Below are 23,411 nucleotides of genomic sequence, written 5' to 3' on the forward strand. Positions count from 1 at the left end.
AGAATAGGACATATGCACTCAGTGACCTCTGCCTCAGCCTCTGGATCTGCACTCCCTCTTACAGCCTCCCTGATCCTGTGCTTGCTTTTTTAAACTGCAGCCCAAAACTTCCTCCCTGGTCTGGGATACTAGGGAAATGAAAATGAAATGTATCTGGGGAAAAAAACCTTTTAAGGGTAACCAGATAAATATGGCAACGTCCACTCACACAAAAGACGGGAGGTCCCGACAGATTGGAAATTGGGACAACCAGATGATCAGGCCCAGTCAGCATGGGTTTATGAAAGGCAGGTCCTGCTTGACAAACCTGATCTCCTTCTACAACAGGGCAACCTGCTTATTGGATGAAGGAAAGGCTGTGGATGTTGTCTACCTTGACTTTAGCAAGGCCTTTGACACCGTTTCCCACAGCATTCTCCTGGCAAAACTGGCTGCTCGAGGCTTGGATGGGCACACGCTTTGCTGGGTAGAAAACTGGCTGGATGGCCGGGCCCAAAGAGTTGTGGTGAATGGAGTTAAATCCAGTTGGCGGCCGGTCACGAGTGGTGTCCCCCAGGGCTCGGTTTTGGGGCCACTCCTGTTTAACATCTTTATTGATGATCTAGACGAGGGGATCGAGTGCACCCTCAGTAAGTTTGCAGATGACACCAAGTTGGGTGGGAGTGTTGATCTGCTCGAGGGTAGGGAGGCTCTGCAGAGAGACCTGGACAGGCTGGAGCGATGGGCTAAGGCCAACTGTAGGAGTTTCAATAAGGCCAAATGCCGGGTGCTGCACTTGGGCCACAACAACTCCCAGCAGCGCTAGAGGCTCGGGGAGGAGTGGCTCAAGAGCTGCCAGTCAGAGAGGGACCTGGGGGTGTTGATTGACAGCCGGCTGAACAGGAGCCAGCAGTGTGCCCAGGTGGCAAACAAGGCCAATGACATCCTGGCTTGCATCAGCAATAGCGTGGCCAGCAGGGACAGGGAAGTGATCTTACCCCTGTACTTGGCACTGGTGAGGCCGCACCTCGATGACCATGTTCAGTTTTGGGCCCCTCACTACAAAAAGGACATTGAATGACTCGAGCGTGTCCAGAGAAGGGCAACGAAGCTGGTGAAGGGTCTGGAGCACAGGTCATACGAGGAGAGGCTGAGGGAACTTGGGTTGTTCAGTCTGGAGAAGAGGAGACTGAGGGGAGACCTCATCGCCCTCTACAACTACCTGAAAGGAGGTTGCAGAGAGCTGGGGATGAATCTCTTTAACCAAGTAATAAGCGATAGGACAAGAGGGAATGGCCTCAAGTTGCACCAGGGAAGGTTTAGACTGGATATTAGGAAGCATTTCTTTACAGAACGGGTCGTTAGGTGTTGGAATGGGCTGCCCAGAGCGGTGGTGGAGTCCCCATCCCTGGAGGTGTTCAAGAGGCGGGTTGACATAGCGCTGAGGGATATGGTGTAGTTGGGAACTGTCAGTGCTAGGTTAACAGTTGGACTAGATGACCTTCGAGGTCCTTTCCAACCTAGATGATTCTGTGATTCTGTGAAGGTGCGGTTATCTAAGAAAAAGCCAAAGCCTTACTCAGAATGTCTACAGGAAAGTTTACTTTGTCTTATGAACATACTTTGTCTTTTGGGCATCACACAAGGAGAGGTTGTTGCCTCATGACAATCACCCCACCACTTATTTCTATGCTTGTGTTTTTACTGTAGGCCTGATGAGTCACTCTCCATTCTGTAATCATAAAGTTGAGTATTCCTTTCCAGAGAAAACAAAAAAGTTTGTCCATCCTTCCTGAACTATATTGTAGTTTTCTACCTGCATGAATTCTCTGAAGTATCATGATGGGTATAAATTTTAACAGACTATACCAATATTACTCTCTTACTCTGGTTCTCTATTTATGCACCCACCTATTACTAGGTGTCTGGAGCCTATGTTTTTCCCCCATTAGCTAACTATACTGTCATGTAAGAAAGTCAAAGTCAAGCTTTCTTGTCCTTTTCTGAGGCAAGTACTCCAATACTAGAAAGATTAGATTGGTGTGGAATAATCTGTTCTTGACAAATCCTTAACTGATATTAAGGAACACTATTCAAAACACTAAGTAAACTTGCTAATGTGGTTCAAATTCCACAGGAAAAACAAACTGAGGTTTCTACATTCAAACAAGATCATGTTTTTTACTGTCTAGTGTAAGAACATCTATATTCTGTCAGAAAATCTTCCTACAGGACCAAAACTTTCTCCTCTAGTATTTTATATCTTTTTTCCAGGGTTTGAACTGAGATTCAGTCTGCTGAAGCATTAGGACTACCAAATGAAAGGAAAAAAACCCCAAACCCTACCAAACTATTCCCTCAAATCCTCCAAAGCAGGCCAAAGGTTTCATAAATGATAAACCTGTTTAGAGAAGTCTAATTTCAATGATAATATATGTTTCTGGGACCCTGTTTCCTTGTTCACCATAATAAAAACTACTTCAAATTACAGGGAAAGTTTGTATTATAGCAGAAATGTAGCCTTAAATAATACAGGGTACTCTAATTTGAGGCAACCTTGCAAGAACTAAATGGCTAGAAACACAGTGACTGTTTTATCTGCTAATTTTTCAACACAGTTCCAGCCTTACATCTCAGTGAAATTTACCTTTCTTTTCAAATGGCTGAGGGTATAAGATGAGATATCAAGCAAGAAAGCAACCAGTATATTTTTGTGAAAATGTGTAATGTCTGCTTTTTCCCTGCTCTCCTTCCTATTTGCTTTTTTCCTCACATCACATCTTGCAAATAATCACTTTCTAATTCTGCCTTTTAAAGTTACCCAGACACAATTTTATGTGAAGATTCTTGGTATCTTTTATGTTTCACACTTCTTCCTAATTTTCCTGCATCCCAAGCACCTTCTGCTAGACCATCGGAAGAGATGTATTGGTGGTGTAATGAAAAAAACCTTGAGTCAACATGGAGATTCCCAATAGGTTGAACACACTGCTCGAGGAACAGCAGCACCAGTGAAATTTTGCCAGAGGTAAAAGCCAGCTGGACAAAACTAGAAAAAACTATCACTTCCTTAGTAACCAGCAGAAAAAGACGACCAGTAGGGGAACTGGGATGGCAGGCAAGGAGAATGGACTCGGGAGTGATTGAACAAATTTAAGAACACTTCCTTCACAGGCATGCTTGTGACTTGTCACACAAAGCATTGACAACTGTCAGTGAATAAACTCAACAGAATAACTCCAGCTCTGAGAAGAGCTATTTCTATCACAGTGGAATTCTTTCTGTTTATTTACACTAGTAAAGAATAGCAAGTACAAGAAGCACCCAGGGTGTTATCCTGATCTTGAAACTACTGTTAATTAAAGCATAAAATTACTCGAGTTTTAATTAACAGTGCTAATTTCTTCTCCCTCTTTTTAATAAAGCTAAAGACTTATGTGAAATTCCCTGTTTCCTATTAATATAGATGTCTAATCCTAACTTCTAACCTCCAATCTATCCCAATCCTGTAATTCTCTGGGTTTTCCATAACTACCTTTTTGTACAAACTTGCTAGGCAGATGAGCCCAAATTGTGGGCTGTCTCCCTCAGAGTCTGGAATATACTTGCTATTTACTACCAACCTGATACACCTATTTTTAAACTTTCTCAGGTGACAATTAACAGGAAACATCAGCTAAAAAAAATCCATGCTAGCAGCAGCTGGCCCATAAGAAATAAAAATAAAAGTCTATGCTGACTCAACAACCTCCAATAAATTCCTCCCTCACTCCCCTATGTATTTGCAGGATGGCAAAATGCAGCAGCTGCCATTAAGTGTGAGTGATGTGTCACTGTATCAGCCTAATATTCACAAGAAATTCTAACAGCTTAGGAACCACAGTATTATAAAACGGTATATGTAATTTTAGACCATGTCTCATTAACTAATTCAATTTGCTGCAGGTCTCAATGTTTTAGATACTACCATGTGATCTGAAAATATTCACCACCACTTAAGATGACCCTGCTGGAGCTGAAACAGCTTCATCAGCTCTCAGTTTAAATGCTGTCAATAAGATATTGTTGGAGCTGAAGACACTAGTTACAAGCACTGCTATGCTTTCTCTGAAATTCCTGCTGTCTTAGTCCTTCAATACCCTGAAACCACAGATAAGCTGAATAAGGGTATCAAAACAAGACATCACATTATATTACCAAAAGAATATCCGTCATGTATTATCTTTTTCTCTATTAGGAATTTCAAGATTAGTGCTAGAAGAATTATCTTCACCTTTATTTCAGCTCACACAGTCCCACCTATGCTCCTGCCACAAGTTCATTAACACCAAGTACCAACAAACAGAACTTTGTACACAGGCAAGAAAAATCTGTTCTTTCTGGCTGAGCGGAACCTGCATGGGCAAGAAAAATGCAAAACATACTCATTGCAATATTTTGCCTGTTTTTTTAAAACATTCTTAGGTACCTGTGCTAACTTAATGTGATACTCTCCATCCATGTCATAGGACCTGCTTGACAAACCAGTATTTTTTTTTAGATAAGGAAATTTAAGACTTTATTCACTATTTTATGATACCTTGACAGTCAGCTTTCCCAAACGCTGTAAAACCCAGATGCGGTGGGACCAGGCATTGTAGTTGCTTGGATATCTTCCAGCAGCTTCAGAGCAGACATTCATTTCCTCCTGCACTAGTCGGTGAATTCTCTCCAGAGGTGCTGCTCCCAAGTTTCCTTTAGTCACAAGACTGGGCAAGGAGTTTTCCTGAATTAGTTGTTGCAGCACCCATCGTCTGGTTAAATGATGTACATACAGTGTTAATGGTGAGAGAGCAATTTTAACAGCAAAAAAAAGTTTTTTCATTTATATAAATAAATCAAACCTTTCTGATATTTCAATTATCTCAATTACACTGTAACTAGATGATGAATAAGTAGTAAACATAACCATCTGAACTCCTTCCATACTGAAAGCTATGACTTTATGATCACAATCCAAAATAACTTGGCTCTAGCTGTATTTGTTCACTCACTGTAAGTGGTCATAGCTACATAGCTTTTTACATTTGTCAGTACTGCACACAGCAAGCCAAATTAGTTTCTGCACATCACCAGCAGAAAGTGCAAAAGACTTACAGATTCAAGAGCTGTTAAGTATAACCAAAACAACTGTTTTTACTGCTAAACTATAAATATTTGTTTTGAAGTGACTGAGATAAGCACAGATTCCTACATGGCTTTTTAATCTTGCTTTGGACTGACTTTTAGTAGCATTTTTGTAGTATTTTCAGATGAGTATTTTGAGAGGTGTTCTCAATGCTGCAGAAAACATGCATCTGCAGACCCTACACAAAAGGATCCTACAAAAAGGGATCACAGATATGTAGATTTCCACACAGTGGCATGTGTCAAGAGAACTGCAATGGGTCCATGTGGAATGCTCTGGAAAGCTAGACATCCTCCAGTCTGCGACACAGGTTTTTCTGTTTTGTACTGGCTCACATCAGTTCCAAAACCAATTAATTGCTACTTGCAGAAAGGTGTCACTCCTGGTTAAAAGAAATCAATACATAAATTAATTTTCTTTAAAAAGAGAATGCTATTTTGCAATTCACATATAAATAAAAAAAATAGATAAGCCAACCACTATTAACAAAAATATTTGATAACCCATTTGTTTTTTCTCTCATTTGAAAACATATATAATATTCTTGTTTATTGTTTTTCTCATTTACACTGCCTTTTTCTCTTAGGTATTTTAAAAAAAGATTTAAACTACTGGAAGACAATATTAAAGATAATTTATAAGAATGTAATTTTTAAACTGACTGCGTTTCTCAGCAGAAATCACAAGCAGTAGATTGAAGCCAGTGTTCATACACTAGCTTTCTGTATAACATTTAACTAAGGATGTACAGCCAAACAAACCATGCTCTTTGTTGTGTAACTTTATTTTATGAAATGTGGTAATTTTGAAGACTTAATTTTTGCTTTTTAAAAATGTGTTTGATCCCAACATCACCATCTAGTATTTTTTCACTTCAATCAGCAGATTTGCAAGAAATGGGAAATTCTAAAAATGTCTAGACACAAAAGCTAAATGAGTCATTCCTTTAACAAAAGATAAATATTACCTCATTAACATTGTCTTCTGAGTAAAACCGTAATTTTAGGATCAAAATAATTTGTCTATTTCAGTTACTTAAAATGATTTTTTTTAATAAAATAATGAATTTGGGTAAATTATATATACAGAAATGTGTGGAAAAAATACAGACTTTATAGTCTCTGTAGCTACAACAAAAGAAAAAATATCTATAAATTGAAGTCTGAGATACATTCTAGACTTTTTGCATGGGAGGAAGAAAGACAAGCACAACCTTAGAGATTTAAGATGTATTTTTGGTACTCATTGAATATCATGGTATTATTTTGGAGGTTTTTACAGGAACATTTTCTCCAATAAATTTGGAGGAAAAAAAAAAATCTGATTTCTTCTGTCACTGTATGCACGTTCCTATTGCTATTACTACTGCAGTTCCTGGAATCAGCGCAAATGAACAGAGAGTTATTCAGTGACAATTGCACAATCAAAAGATACACTGACTGTATATGCACAAGATCTACCTGAAACCCCCCAAAATGTACAGCAAAAAAGCCATATGGCAAAATTTCAATAGCTCTATTTTTTTTAGGTATTTTGGTATCTTTAGTGAGTGTACTTGCCATGTGTAAGAAAAAAAAAAAATTGGATATGTTTTACTGATTTTTATAATTGCTCCACTCTACTTTTTTGCACTTCTGTCTGAAATTTGGTATCATGGGGGAACAGAAAGCACAAAATTAACCACTATGCTGATGCAGAAAGAAAATTTTTGCACATCTTATTTCTGACACGTATCAATCACAGTCAGCACATCCAAATCCAAGCCAAACATTTGTACAGTCAGCCTCAAGTATACTTTTCTGTTTTAAGCAAATATGAAAAAAAACCTGACAAGTAACACCACCACTAAAATACTTGTAACTTAAGATTGCATAGAAGTTATAGACAGAATTTTTTATTATTTCTAAGATGTACATAAATATTAAGAACCTACCATTCTGACTAATTTCATAAAAATGTATTGATCATCATAATGATACGTATGGCACCAGGTTCAGCACTAGTTACATGCAAAAAATAGTCTTCCAGTGTTAGTTACCACATAGGAAAGGCTAAACCACAACAAACTGCAAGATTTTTTCCCGTTGTTTGTAAACACTCCTTTTGCTTCAAACAATCAAGCAGCATAAGTCAGTAGCACGGAGACAATGAAAAGGAGTTTAAGAACAACAAATTCAAAACCAACATTGCAGAAATTCATCATTGTTTTTGCTCTATCAGTGCTACTAAAAAAGAACTTAACAGAAATTATAGAGATGATTATAAGTTAACAAACACCTAGGAATATTCCATGTATTACACTCCAGGTTAACTTCGAGAATTTTAAGCTCATGCACTCAAAGAAGAGTGCATGAGTTTAAAAACAAAGAACAACAACTCCCTCTTCCAAAATTTCATATTATCAATACAACTGATGCGTTATTTATGTTTTTCATAGAGTATGAATCCCCTAAGGGGGTATCAACTTTACAGTTGTCCTAATGCTGGCCATGTGAAATGCAAACACTGTGAGCTGCTTTCTAATGCATTATATTCAAATCTCTTTATATAAAAGGATGAGCTATCCTGTGAAAAATACATCGTGAAAACAATCATACACATACCAAAGTTTGTTTTGTTTTTTTTAAAGAAAGTTGAGCAATGGATCTATACTTCACTTGGCTGTGCTACAGACATTTTATGTACACTCAGGCATGACTGAGAAGTTTAGCTTTGTGCATTTGAGTAATTCTGAAGTTATCTTTTCCAAAAATGCACTCTGTTATTTTAATATTTAGTAGCAGTGACTAAATGACATTACTTAAGTTAGAAATTATAAAAATAAATTCACCAAACCAGGAAGACCAGCATTGGAATAGAAAAGAATCCAGCTTTGGTTATAAACATTAGCTTTTACAGATCCTTGTCTTTCCGAAATGCCTGTAGACAAGCAATATAACAGTAAGTTGGAGGAGGAAAAGAGGGAGAAACCCACAATGCTCAAATACTTACTACTGATGGAATGAGAATTCTCAGGCTGAGAATTTTAGGTGCTGCAAGACATGATAAACTTTTACGAAAAGTTATCTCACCTCCAAAGTTTATTAAAAAAATATGCAGCAAAAAAGATGTGTATTTAGTTCTAAGTGTAAAATATAGGCAGGTATCTTCGAAAGCCAAAAGCACAGTACTTTACAATGACTGGTTCAAAGAATCTGCTATATTTTCAGATGTCCTCTTTCATCTATGGCTTTCCTTAACCCAAGCACAGGTGAAAAAAACCCTAGGAAAAAGATTTAAGTTTGGGGAGGCAACAGAAGGGAAGGGAAACAAACCTATGAATCCATGTTTCTGGACTCTTTGGAAACTTGGTTAACGCCAGTTTTCCAAGATGCAAATCTTTAAGTGGATTTAAAGTGCCAGACAGTATTAATTCTTTCCTACAAAAGATAAAATAAATTTGTATGAATAAAAGTAGTAACCTGCAAACAGAACACAAATCCCAATAACAAATAGCACAGCATTTCCTCTGTACCATAACAGAACTTCACTGTCAAACTACATGAGTTTAGAAAGTCTTTGGTGATTAACCCATTCCACTCTGCTATATGTATGCACACCCTGTTCAAGGGTTTGTATATATACACATCCTTTGATACAAGGGCTGCCAATAGGGTTACATATATGACTACACATTCCTTCTTGAAATTAAGCCTTTAGATCTTTCTGCATATCTGAAAATACTCTTCCACACAGCCTCTCCCACCCCTTACTTTTAGTTTTTAAAGATGGCTCAAGATAGAGTATCAAGGATCCTTAAATTTAGAATGAAGTGGGAAATACTCTGTTTGCGTAGATGTTTTTCAAACTTACAAGAACGCTGAAATCACTGCATTTATTTATGTGTAAACCAACTTTTGGTTGAAAAAAAAAGAACTTGCCCTAACAAACCTTAATGTTCATCCAATGTAACCCTTCCCAGAGTACCTCCAACACAGAGCAAAGTGAAAGCCCGTATTTATCTTTCTTCCCTTCTTTGCACAGAATTACCTGCCCCACACCCTATTCTTTTTTCTAGCTTTATAACTCTTACTACCTGTCCTAAGCACATTTGTAGACATCACCCCATCACCAGTTACTCCCAGGACATCAGTCTTCACATCCTATTCTCCAATCTAGTAGATAGTGGCTTTGAAGTAAAGATAGGCTAAGTTCCGAAGTTATCATTTGCAGACAGGAAACTTGCATTTCCTAGAACCTCCAGAAGTCATAATAAAAAACAGAGTGCAAAAAGTACGAGCAATTTTGGCATGGGTTTAATGTTTTGTGTTGGGGGTGGGGGGGTGTTTTTACTTGGTTTTGGGGTTTTTTTAAATAGTTTATCATTCATCATAATGATACACATGGCACTAGATTCAACAAGAGGAGCACTAGTAGGTGAAAAACAGTTGATCAATTTTCTGCCAAAAAAAAAGGGGGGGGGGGGGGGGGGCGGGGCGGAAATGAAGGGGACAGGGAAGAAATACACTCTGAAAAAAGCTGCTATCCAGAAAGAAGGTAAAAATTCTCTGCAGTTTGACACAGAACACATAATATTGTTTTAAAGCTCTGGCCCAAGTCTCACAAACAAATTGATATATCCTTTAGCGTGAGCACTTACTGTCATTTTCTGCCTGTTTTGGAAGTTTTCAGTAGGAAATTGACTCTACTTGGTACATTGGCTTTGTGCTGCTTTAATTGAACTGTATATGCACAGTCAGAGGCTACTTGTGGCAACACTAACATCAAGCAACATATTATTTAAAATTCAAGAAAAATGGCAAGACATATATCTAGGCACTAGTCTAGACACTTCTTCTGCTACTGAACCAACAGCTGAACAAATCTTTAAGGAAGTTTTGCCTCTGATATCTAGTGAAGTCACAGAATCACAGAATCATCTAGGTTGGAAAGGACCTTGAAGATCATCCAGTCCAACCATTAACCTAACACTGACAGTTCCCAACTACACCGTATCTCTCAGTGCTACGTCAGCCCGACTCTTAAACACCTCCAGGGATGGGGACTCCACCACCTCCCTGGGCAGCCCATTCCACTGCCTAATAACCCGTTCTGTAAAGAAATACTTCCTGACATCTAGTCTAAACCTTCCCTGGCACAACTTGAGGCCATTCCCTCTTGTCCTATCGCTTATTACTTGGTTCAAGAGACTCATCCCCAGCTCTCTGCAACCTCCTTTCAGGTAGCTGTAAAGGGCGATGAGGTCTCCCCTCAGCCTCCTCCTCTCCAGACTGAACAACCCAAGTTCCCTCAGCTGCTCCTCGTACGACCTGTGCTCCAGACCCTTCACCAGCTTCGTTGCCCTTCTCCGGACACGCTCGAGTCATTCAATGTCCTTTTTGGAGTGAGGGGCCCAAAACTGAACACAGTCATCGAGGTGCAGCCTCACCAGTGCCAAGTACAGGGGCAAGATCACTTCCCTGTCCCTGCTGGCCACGCTATTGCTGATACAAGCCAGGATACCATTGGCCTTCTTGGCCACCTGGGCACACTGCTGGCTCCTGTTCAGCCGGCTGTCAATCAACACCCCCAGGTCCCTCTCTGACTGGCAGCTCTCCAGCCACTCCTCCCCAAGCCTGTAGCGCTGCTGGGGGTTGTTGTGGCCCAAGTGCAGCACCCGGCATTTGGCCTTATTGAAACTCCTACAGCTGACCTTAGCCCATCGCTCCAGCCTGTCCAGGTCTCTCTGCAGAGCCTCCCTACCCTCGAGCAGATCAACACTCCCACCCAACTTGGTGTCATCTGCAAACTTACTGAGGGTGCACTCGATCCCCTCGCCTAGATCATCAATAAAGATGTTAAACAAGAGTGGCCCCAAAACCGAGCCCCGGGGGACACCACTCGTGACCGGCCGCCAACTGGATTTAACTCCATTCACCACAACTCTTTGGGCCCGGCCATCCAGCCAGTTTTCTACCCAGCAAAGCGTGTGCCCATCCAAGCCGCGAGCAGCCAGTTTCGCCAGAAGAATGCTGTGGGAAACGGTGTCAAAGGTCTTACTGAAGTCAAGGTAAACTACATCCACAGCCTTTCCCTCATCCAATAAGCAGGTTGCCCTGTTGTAGAAGGAGATCAGGTTTGTCAAGCAGGACCTGCCTTTCATAAACCCATGCTGACTGGGCCTGATCATCTGGTTGTCCCGCATGTGTTGTGTGATGGTTACTCAGGATGAGCTGCTCCATCAGCTTCCCGGGCACCGACGTCAAGCTGACAGGCCTGTAATTTCCTGGATCATCCTCCCGACCCTTCTTATAGGTGGGCGTCACATTGGCCAATTTCCAATCTGTCGGGACCTCCCCAGTCAGCCAGGACTGCTGGTAAATGATGGAAAGTGGCTTGGTGAGCACCCCAGCCAGCTCCTTCAGCACCCTCGGGTGTATCCCATCCAGTCCCATAGACTTGTGTGTGTCTATGTGATGTAGCAGGTCACTGACTCTCTCCTGGAATGCCGGGGGGTCGTTCTCCCTGTCTCTATCATCTGGCTGAGGGGGTTGGATTCCCTCAATACAACTAGTCTTGTTATTAAAGGCTGAAGCAAAGAAGGCATTAAGTACCTCAGCCTTCCCCTCATCACTTGCTACCAAGTTTCCTTCAGCATCTAGCAGCGGATGGAGACTCTCCCTGGTCTTTCTTTTGCTGCTCACATACTTATAGAAACATTTCTTGTTGTCCTTGATTGCTGAAGCCAGATTAGTTTCCAGCTGGGCTTTGGACCTCCTGATTTCTGCCCTGCATATCCTCACAGCCTCTTTGTAATCACTGTGAGTGGCTAGCCCCTTCCTCCAAAGGCTGTAAACTCTCCTTTTCTCCCGGAGTTCCAGCCAAAGCTCCCTGTTCAGCCAGGGTGGTCTTCTCTGCCGCCTGCTCCTCTTAGAGCACCTGGGGACTGCCTGCTCCTGAGCCATAAACACTTCCTTCTTAAAGAGCGCCCAGCTCTTTAAGTCAGAAGAGAACTGTTTGCAGAGATCAGAAACATAGCTACTGGGACATTTGTTTTTATCCAAATCAAGTCCCAGCATGCTTCAGATTGGATGTTTTTACTAGGCGCTCAATAGGAAATCCATGTATGCCAGCCAGGAGCAGCAGACTGACCAGACTGTTCGGTGCCAGTGTGTTGACTTTTGCAAAGCAGCCAAGAGAAAGATTCAGGGAATGTCAACATATTTTAACAAAGATTAGATTACCAAGCCACCTACCTCACAAACCTAAACACTTGGTGAAGAAATTGCTCTTTCTGTATTAAAGCATTAATTGTAAACAAGTAGGCTCACACATATTTACTCTTAAAGTAAATTTACTCTTGCAAAGTTGAGGAACATTACAGACAACATCTACTTTCACTGCTGTGGTAGAAAAGCAGTTTTTAGCTTCACAGACTTCCAAATGAGACATCCTCCCATTCACAAGTAAGGGACTTCAACCACAAGTATGACTAAAGTCTCATATACTTCCAAATAAATTCCTTTCAAGCTCTTTCAGCAAACATCCAACTTAGGATATATAATTTCTAGCTCACTTTTTTGCCATGTAGACCATACACAATTTTTCAGGCTTCAGAATTCTAGCTCCCATAAAAGACAATCTGAAATGATTTTGACTTGCCTTATGTTTTTGTTGACACCTTTGAAGTAATTGATATCTGATAGGAAATTGACTTTTCAGAGTATCTTGTTACCCAATGTCTTTTGACTTTCAATCAATTGTACATGCCAGCAAGTATATCAGCAAGAACAAAACCACCTATGACAATTCCTTTACAATCACATACATAAAGATTTTGGTCATTTCAACTAGGAAGATTTTTCAACTTCTAAAAACACAGGATAACTGAAATTATGATTACTATCTGGAGATGTCTTGTTGCCCATTCAGTATAACAGGAATTTTCCTCTGAGTTCTAAGAAACACCACATCTCCTATTCTTTAGCATGCCTTCCTACACACCATACAATTAGCTCTTGCTCAATTCTTATGGTTTAGGTTATAGTCCCTATCCTTCTGTATCTTCCCAGTCACTTCTAATTTAAATAAATAAAAGACAAACCTATGCAGGCATATTAAAATTGTTTAGAATAGCTCCAAAGCCAAGATAAGATTATTCATCTCTTCCTAGCGGGTAACACATTTGACGTTTTATGTTCTCCTGCATTTCATTAACCAGATAGACCCTTCTATCACAGAATCATCTAGGTTGGAAAGGACCTTGAAGATCATCTAGTCCAACCATTAACCTAACACTGACAGTTCCCATCTACACCATATCTCTCAGCGCTATGTCGACCCTACTCTTAAACACCTCCAGGGATGGGGACTCCACCACCGCCCTGGGCAATCCATTCCAATGCCTAATAACCCGTTCTGTAAAGAAATACTTCCTGACATCTAGTCTAAACCTTCCCTGGCACAACTTGAGGCCATTCCCTCTTGCCCTATCGCTTATTACTTGGTTAAAGAGACTCATCCCCAGCTCTCTGCAACCTCCTTTCAGGTAGTTGTAGAGGGTGATGAGGTCTCCCCTCAGCCTCCTCTTCTCCAGACTAAACAACCCCAATTCCCTCAGCCGCTCCTCGTACGACCTGTGCTCCAGACCCTTCACCAGCTTTGTTGCCCTTCTCTGGACACGCTCGAGTAATTCAATGTCCTTTTTGCAGTGAGGGGCCCAAAAGTGAACACAGTAATCAAGGTACAGCAATTGTCAGCTGGGCTGAAATGGTCATTAGTCTTCCACACTGCCACTCCAGTCTTCCTGTTCTGCCAAGTCCTGTCTCCCTTCCAAGGAAGAGCTTTCCTTTTCCCACTCTCAAAAAACCCTCTTCCTCTATCTTCAAATTCAGTGCTATTGACTCAACTAACATCTTTGAAGCTCTCAGCAGAGAATTCAGCATAGGAAAAAGGGACTATTCCAGCCTAAAATGAAAGAGTCATTAAATTCTACAGGAAACACTATGTGCAGGGCTGCTATTCAGTAAATAACTATTACACTTTTTATTTTTTAGGCTATTTAGAGTCTATGATGTTTTTTTGCCTTAAGAGAAAGCAGTGACTTCGTGTGTGGAGAACATAAATGAATCTGGCATGACAAACATCTTCTGAGCAAAATGAAAACAATCATCCCACGGCAGATCCATCATGCTCTGCAAGCAGAGTGCAAGCCACACAAATAGTTCTCAGTTTATACTAGCTCAGAATAAGGATTTACCTCCAACATCTGTGCAGAACACAGTCTGTCCTCTACTCTGCGACTATATGCCACACATCTGGCTAGCTTTGACCTGTAACTTACTGAAAAGAAGAGAAGCTTAATTGTGCCAATTAAGTGCTGACTCTTCAAAACGGCAAACTCTCAGCAGCAGCCTAAAATAGTGTAGGGTCAGATTCAGCAAAGCAGTCCCTTGGCTAGAGCAGGCTCAGTGGTAAACTCCACAGCTACTGTCTGGCTCATATAACAGCTTCTCTCTGAATGCTAAACGGAGCTCCAAAGACAGACTGACAAGAATCTGTGGAGCAAGGCCACCTTCTGTAGTAATTTGTATACTTGGGTAAACCATAAACATCTTAAAAAAGAAAGCAATCCTCATCCATATTGCTTAACATTTTTAACTCCATTTACAACGTTGAACTACTCATCTCATTTACATAAGAGCAAACTCTCTCAGCTGCCAGGCAGAAAAAAAGCCAGACTGATAAGGATGGATGCACTTGCACTAAAAAAATTTCTACAAAACCCAAACCAAAAACCTGAATCCAGTTTTAAGTACCACAAGATTACATTATTGTAGTAGCTCTAGTACTTTTAAATGCTCCTAATTCCATTTTATCACTTGAAAGCTACTCAAGCTATATATTTGCATGACAGTAAGCCTTCACTTTCACTTTCATTCACCCTTCTTAGACCTGAGATGCTAGAATGATACAGATCACAGCAGAATCCTTCAGAACTACCTCAGCAGTGAAAGGAGAAAAAAAACCAAAAACAAACAACCTGAATTTGCCATATCTAGTGCTGACAGCTACCCGCAGACATCATCTTTCCAGGTCACTTTGTTAATTTTTCCTATTGCAATAATGCATCTTAACTACCTAAGTCCTACTTTTAATGAGACCTCCTAGACACTAAGATATAATTTTCTGTCAGCCCTCCAGCCCTTCTAAAACTATTCCTTTAAACCTGTCTTGAGTCTTGCATAGGCAGCAGAGAGTATTCCCTCACCTCTAAGATTTACACAAAAATTGCAGATTACAGGGTTGTAAAGAACTGTTGCTTCTGGGCTCCATTAAGAGCCAAGGAGGTAAATTCCGGCTCCTCCCCCATAAAGACTCCTGGACAGGCGCTGCAGCATGACCAACAGTGAAGTTAGACTAGTCCCAGCAGGTACAAAAGTAGAAGGGTGTGGGAGAATGTGTCTGGACTAAACAACAGCTGCCTGCCCCTCCTCTTGCAGTGTTACCTATTGAGGACTATCTAGCTTTGATGAGCTGCACTGGTAATAACAGCAAATTGAACTTATCTCGAAAGAACTTGAGTATAATATTCAAAGAGGGGTGAAATGAAAACAGTGAAGACAAACAGCAGACATCAGTTGGGCATTATGTGATTCAGTGAAAAGGATATGCCCGTCTAAAGGTAAAAATGGCCTTCCTTAACTGACAGATGGAAAGACGAATGGCAGTTCAATGAGACTTATATTCTCCCAAAATGTGAGCCAAACATGTGCCTTCGCATGCAGCAGTGTAACCTTTAGCCTGCACTACAAAAAAAACATAAAGAAAAAAAAGGCAGTCTGGAACTATCTGCAAGGCATACAGGATAGAAGAGATTTTTAACATTCCTTCAGCAATCCTGAGCTGAAAAGCTCTTGCTGTGTCATTAATTACTACTTAAAACAATGCTTACAGCTGACTCACACATATGGTCAGGCCTTTCTGATGTCATTCGTTGAGTGCAACATACCTCACATTCCAAGCAGTGGTGAAGTCAGGATTCAGCAGCAGCAGGGTACATGTGATATCTATCAGTTCTAAAACAAGTGAATAAGAGACACAAAGATTAGTAACAATTCACACAGCAGTGTTCTCTCTCTGCACTCCCTTACTCCCTTGTCCTTCCTCAAAGTTTCTCCTCCGCAGGGTGCTGTAGCTATGGATGCCCACCTCTGCAAAACACTACTTCGTCTCATTCCAGAAGAAATGCTAGCTTAATTTACGAAGGAGCAAAATCTGTCATATCCTCTCTTTTCATTATTTAAAATAATGGATTTCTGTCTTGCTAACAACTCACATCTAAGAAGTCTGCACCTGGAAATTTCTGACCTCTGTTTGTACTGCTATAATCAAACATACAGCATGCCCTCAGCAAGGGACAGCCATTACATAAAATCCTGGAGTATTCAGTGATTTAAATTGCAGACACACTGTATACATCATGAACAGAGAATTCTTCAAAGAAAATCCAACAATTTTTAAATAAGATAGTACCAAAAATATACCCTACTACTTCAGTACAAGTCTGAGCTGCAGGTGGCTGCCATATACCATACCGTTACAAAAAATACTCATACTATAAAAAAACCTGTAGCTAGGAAAATGAAACACCATAACCATGAATTAGGATCACAAAATAATGCCACAATCTAACTGAACAGAAAACATTTTAAATATGTTGTCATGGTTTGAGCCCAGAGGGCAACTGAGCACCACACAGCGGTTCACTCACCCCTTCCCCACTCAGCGCTGGGAAGGACAAAAAAATTAAACAAAAGGCTCAGGAGTCCACATAAGGACAGGGAGTGGTTGGCTCACCCATTATGGTCATAGGCAAAAGACAAGCTCATTAGGGGAAGAAAAAAGAACATCACTAACTCAAAACACTAACACCATCACCACTTAACAGACAAGATAGGCCAGTGAGGAGTGTTACCATATGCTAAAAAAACACCTCCCCCACCCTTCCCTTTTTCCTGGGCTCAGTTTTGTTCCTGATATCTCTACCTACTCTGCTCAGTGGTGCAGGGGGCAAGGGATAGAGGTGCAGTCAGTCCGATGCTTCTTCTGCAAGGAGTGGGGGACAAGCACTCTCCTGCATTCTTCCCCCTGCTCCACGTGGTGTCCCTCTTCTCATGAGAGACAGTCCTCCACAAACTTTGTCTGTTGTGAGTCCTCCCCACAGGGTGCATTCTTCTCAATATGCTCTGGTGTGGATCACCCCCACATGTTGCAGTCCTCTCAGCACCAAACTACAACAGTGGTGGCTGCTTCTTCCCATAAAGTTCCGGGGTCCTCCACAAGCCGCAGGCGACTCTGTTCCACTGGTGACCTCCATGGGTGGCGTGGCATGGCCCTGCTGTCTCACCATGAAATACAAGGGGGTTCTCCGCTCTGGCACACCTCCCCCACTTCCTCCTCCTCTGTTCTTCCACTGACTTTGGTGTTCACAACCCCTCCTCACAACTCCAACTCCTCCTCCCAGTTCCCCTTCTTAAATACGTTATCACAGAGGTGCAGTCACCATCACTAATTGGCCCAGCCTTGGCAGAGGCAGGTCGAACTTGGAGCCAGGGGAGCTTTCAGCAGGTTCTCCCAGGGGCCACCGCTGTAGCCCACTTCCCCCCTACCACACTCCCCCCCCGCCACACAAACCTAGCACAGCCAGCCTTGTTTCAGACTGAGGTTTCAAGACTGATTCACTGAAAAAAGAACAAACAGAACATTTGTTTTCATCCCTGTGTTTAAGCACTGCACAGACTGCAGATTTACGTATTACACATTTTTAACAATGTCATAAAACCAAGATAGAAGAATGGAAGAGTAATTTCATTGTAACCTAGCCTTTCCTTTTCCCTTTACACTCCACTGCACCACTTGGGCAGTTTTGAGACCCACCAGGGTAACAGTGGGGATTCATGAGGCATCTCCACTTAAACTTGAGATACTAAGGAGTGTGGCTCCCTTAACCTCTGCTCTCAGGAGACACAGCATTGGATCAGTCAACCTGTCCTGCAATTACAATTCTTAAATTTACATGGTAATTTTACAACTGAGTAAGAAGAATAATCTTGCATCAAAACTGAACGTAACTGCCAAGAAAGTTTGGCTACACTCTCTCCTAATAACTCTGCATTTAACAAACTAAATAGGTTGTACTCCAGGTAATTTCCAGCAAGTAAGAGGCACTTTATTACTTTTTAAGGAAAAAAAGGAAAAAGATGGTATCTCATGGGACTAGATCATTAGTTAGTGTGGTTAATATGACTGTAAAATTCAATTTTAAGAAGTCACTTATGAAATGCACCAATAATGGAGCATATTAGTTTAAAATGCAAAGGACCATGACTTCATTTATCTTTGAACCAAGACTTTGAGAGAAATTAAGATTTAAGTGGGTCAAAAAGTGGAATACCTTTGTATATTACTGTATGACTGCTTGTTCATTTATGTCCAACAAAGTAATTTTGTGTTTCCCATGATGTTCCAGCTTATGGAACATCTTATGCCATCATATAATGCAGGGGGAAAAAAAATTCTTTAGTCCACTCTGTCGATTTTTCATTAAGCAATTACCTCAAGGAAGTAACTTAACTTTCTATTTTCAGGAGTTTTAGTTAAGGCTGGGTTGGTTTTTCCCTTTAATGAAAGATTTCCTTTTAAACACCTCTTTGTTGCCAGGGAATTAATATTTGTCATATGTGCAGAGCTTCTTCCCAATTTGCTACATAAATGTAAAAAGCTTTTTCTTTGACTTACCCAATCCCTGAACTAGCACAGTACTTCAACACCTATTTAATTTTAGACAGATGAATTGCCCAATTGAAATATTCAGGATTACTCACATATGTAAAATTAAACACCTACTAAGCGTTTTGCTGGCTATTGTTTCAATTTTACATTCAAAAACTTCACTGGCAACATTTAACAAAAGCCCAGTTTTATAAGGATCCATAGTTAAAAGTGTGAGCTGTCACTGTTTCATGTAGATCTTCCATTTTATCTTCTCAAAATATTAGTAGTTATTTTTAAAATATCTCCATTTTACATGTTACAATTATACTTAATTAAATGCTCTACTTATTCTGCTATTAGTACCTTGTGTCATAAACAATACACACAAATTGCCTTTCAGAATGCAATAGGTCAAGAGCTAATAATAACTCTTCCAAGGTAACATAAGATTTATGTACATCAAATTCACAGTACCTACTACCTAGCAACTGAGTTTCTTCACGGGAAAAAATAAAAATTAGAAAAAAAAAATCTGAGATTACAAGCTCTGTTGCTAACCCAAAGCAAGGCTAAATACCTTTATTTGCTTAACTGCATTTTTACCCAACCCAGACAACTTTCTCTCCAACTGGTGATTATTTACAAAAACAAAAAAAAAGCAAACAACAAAGAAACCCAACAAACCCCAAAAAAAACCAAACACAAAAAACTTTAATACTAGCTTCTTCTCTAGACTTGCTTTAAATTATATTTAATCTAGACTGGCAGCTAATTGCTGACTTAGTGTAATTTTTGAAACATATTATGAAGAGTTCAGTGCACCAAATCTAGGTTGATTGACACTTCCCTTGGTGAACTTTATTTTCAGCCGCTTATCACTTTGTCAGGAAGTCAGTGGGCTACCCCCAAAGGCTCCAATGCTCAAAAATGGTAAGTATCGATGCAACAGGAGTGTGCAATAAAGGAGATGTCTGCAGGACTTTTTCGTTTGTTACAGGAGGGAAAGGTGTTTGCTACAGAAGGGAAAGATAAATGAAACTGTGCAGTGCAGCACAAGAGGAAAAGTAGAGATTCAGCAAAGTGCTTCAACAAAGAACAGGATTAAAGGCAGTTCTGAATTAAGTCATAAAAAATTCCGAAATCTTGAGTGTTGGATTTTCTAAATATAATAATGGTTTTAGTAATTATTAGGTACTACCACTATATATGCTGTGGTCAACAAGACATGTTAAGCAAAAGGTTATTAGTGCCTAGTTCAGTCCTCTGACTACTTTTTAGAAACAGTTTTCATAGTCAACATGACTCCACTTAGTAGGATAAACAAACGCCATTGTTCTAAATCATGATTTCCAGTTAACATGACTATTCTGGTAATGTCAAAAGTCTGGAACAGCACCAAATTGAGCCCAACTTAAACAGAAGCTTGTCTACCATTTTGTCCATTTTCCCTTTACAGCGGTTCACTGTAACCTGAACATTATTATCAAAAGAAAGCAGCAGACAAAAGAAAAATCTCAAAGCAGTAACCAATTCTCTCATGTTCTTTGATGCTTTGTGCAACAAATAACAGATGAAGATTTCATGAAGTGTGGCTTCTGAGTCAGACATGTCAAATGGCACAATTTTAGTAACTTCTGAGCTACTTCTCAATAGAAAGTCTTATGACAGATCTGGCACACAATGACAGTAGTTGCCAGCTAGTTCCCTGTGTGTCAGTAACAAAAACTAATGTCTTTCATTTACAATTTAAAAGTACTGTCTGCTGGATACAACTTAAGCAAACTATCACATTATAGGTGCTCACAACGTACGTGTCCTTTTGTACACCCAAGCCTCTGTACCTGCAAAAGGACAAATATGACAATATACTTTTAGCTAATTTTCTTTTTAAGTATGTGTCCTGCTTTAAGTTGAGGGCAACTGAGCACCACGCAGCTGCTCACTCCCCCATTCCTCCCCGCAGCACTGAGAAGGAGGGAGGCAAAAGACCCAGGAACTTGAGGTAAAGACAGAGAAGGATGACCTCATCCATTATGGCACAGGCAAAAGACAGACTCATTAGGGGAAGAAAAAAAAAACAAATCATAAAATTTAATACAGACACTAACATCAGCACCACTTAACAGAGTAGGACCATGAGAAGCATTACCACATCTTGAAAACACCTTCCCCCATCCTTCCCTTCTTCCCGGGCTCAGCTTTTCTCCCCATATTTCTACCTCCTCCCCACCAGCAGCACAGAGGGCAGGGAATGGGGAGTGCAGTCAGTCCTGCCGCTTCTTCCACCTCAGCAGGGGGAACTCCTGGCATTCCTTCCCTGTTCCAGCGCAGTCCCCCCCTCACAGGAGACAGTCCTCCACAAACCAACTCCAACATGAGTCACTCCCACGGGCGTGTGGGTCACCCCCACGTGTTGCAATCCTCCCAGCACTGAACTACAACAGCAGGGGCTTCTTCCCACAGGGTCCCGGCCTTCTTCGGGTGCAGTCACCTGTCCTGGTGTGAGGCTCCTCACAGGCTGCAAATCAGCATCTGCTCCACCACAGACCCCCATGGGTGGCAGAGGGGCGGCCCTGGCATCTCACCACGGGATACAGGGGAGTCTCTGCTCTGGCGCACCTCCCCCCCTTCTCCTCCGTTCTTCCACTGACCTCGGTGTTCACACAGATGTTCTCCTTGCAACTCCCACCACTCCTCCCAGGTTCCCCTTCTTAAATAAGTTATCACAGAGGTGCAGCCACCATCACTAATTGGCTCGGCCTTGGCCAGAGGTGGGTCCAACTTGGAGCCGGAGGAGCTCTGAGAAGCTTCTCCCAGGGATCACTGCTGTAGCCCCCTCCCTGCCACCAAAAACCCCTGCCACTCACTCAAACCAGGACAATAAGGCCATATCCAGGTTTTTATTTTTGGAAGTGTATCACACTAAGATGTGCTTTCCAGAAGAGTGTTGTAAAAGTGGAAACAGAGATTTATGGGAAGTAAGGATATTCTGGGAGGATGCACAATACTTTGCATAAAAAGAGAAGTGTATAGCAATTTCAGAAAACCATCTTGTGATAATACAAATAATATGCATGCATAAATTTAAAAAATATTGGAGAAAGGATAAAAACATATGGTAAAATTAGGATTTCTAAACTGGAACAATAGCAAGAAGAGAACTAAATTAAACATCTGTTACAGTCAGCTGTCAATGACTGACTATAAAGCACTTCCTTTTTCCAGGATCCTGCCAGAAAAATATCAGCCACCACATCTGAAACCAGACACTTGAATCAGCACCCTGTTTTTCTTCTCTATTTTAAATGGCTTACAGTAATTCGAACAACACAAGAGGTAATGAGAGACTACATTTGCAATCACCGCTTATCACAAGCATCAATAGAAAATGTAATTGAGTTTTGCAGCAGTAATAAACAAATCTATCCCTTCACTACATTCAGAAGAAAACAACTACCTTGACAAATTTTAAGCATGTACTTTTATCTACAAAAAGAACTTTGGCGGAAAATCCTTGAGTGTATTTTAAATGTACAGAAAACGTAATGTCTCTTAGAGTATGCCTACTTACACCCCATTAGAGACAATTCTGGAAGTCCACCTGGGAAAGACTACCACCTTCATTCCCTCCACCACTGCAAACCAGTTTCTGCTAAAATCTCATATAAAATGTGAAACTCAATTATGTTAAAATATACTAAACTCTGTAAGCTGTACTTTGCTTTACAAACAGGTTATTAACATGGATGGAAGTCCTGATCACATTTTACAGTAGTGACAAAACCTCAACAGACATGAAAACACTGTAGATCACCTCTTCTTACACATTTTAAACTAACTTTTGTAATTGAAGAAACAAAGGAGAATGGAGTTTGGTTTTCAAAAGAAGAAAACCAAACAAGTCTCAACAAACAGGCAGTAATCTAACTTCATGCCACTGCAGTATTTACTGACACAGTTTTATGATCTGCATTTTGAGAGGAATGGTTCTACAAGGCTTCATCTGGGAGGGAAGCAGAGACATGCCAAGCGGTTAGCACAATGTACCATCCTGGCGGAATAGGCACATGCCACAGTGCCACCACAACAAGGCACCTGGACCAGTGTGGATGGAGCAGGGTGCCAGCACATCAGTACCCAATTGTCCTTTAGGTAACAGCTATCAGTGGTCTCCAGCCTCCCAATGCAAGAGTGACACATCTCAGTGGTTTGTATTTTTGCTTGAAACAAGTTTTTGTCTGCATGGCAATTTCAAGGGGAGGACTTTTGTGCAACACTTGGGACTGAGATGAAAAGAAAAGTCTGTCTTCTGAAGATCTGCAGCCTAACCAAAATACACGTTACAAAATCCTCAGACCTGCAAAAAGCACTGCAATGAGAACCATTAGTCTTACTAAGGCTGCCTGTGCTAGCAGGTTCATCTCTTTAAATGCTAAAACTTGTTTCTGGCTACATGTCAGAGTCAACATTATTTATATTCCTTATGTGAAAGCTCTTTTTATTGAATTTT

General features: G+C 40.8%; 1 protein-coding gene across 1 annotated transcript in view; it reads right to left on the reverse strand.

The window, feature by feature from the left end:
• PTAR1 (protein prenyltransferase alpha subunit repeat containing 1) overlaps positions 1 to 23,411 on the reverse strand; it is a 45,707-nt gene that overhangs the window by 11,956 nt on the left and 10,340 nt on the right. Inside the window, exons 3-5 of the mRNA XM_074811634.1 lie at positions 16,137 to 16,203; positions 8,461 to 8,565; positions 4,559 to 4,772 (exon numbers count right to left, since the gene is read on the reverse strand). Of these exons, the coding sequence (XP_074667735.1) occupies positions 4,559 to 4,772; positions 8,461 to 8,565; positions 16,137 to 16,203 (386 nt within the window). The remainder of the gene's footprint in view (positions 1 to 4,558; positions 4,773 to 8,460; positions 8,566 to 16,136; positions 16,204 to 23,411) is intronic.

The sequence above is a fragment of the Strix aluco genome, chromosome Z (genome assembly GCF_031877795.1).
Source record: "Strix aluco isolate bStrAlu1 chromosome Z, bStrAlu1.hap1, whole genome shotgun sequence".
Taxonomy (NCBI): Eukaryota; Metazoa; Chordata; class Aves; order Strigiformes; family Strigidae; genus Strix; species Strix aluco.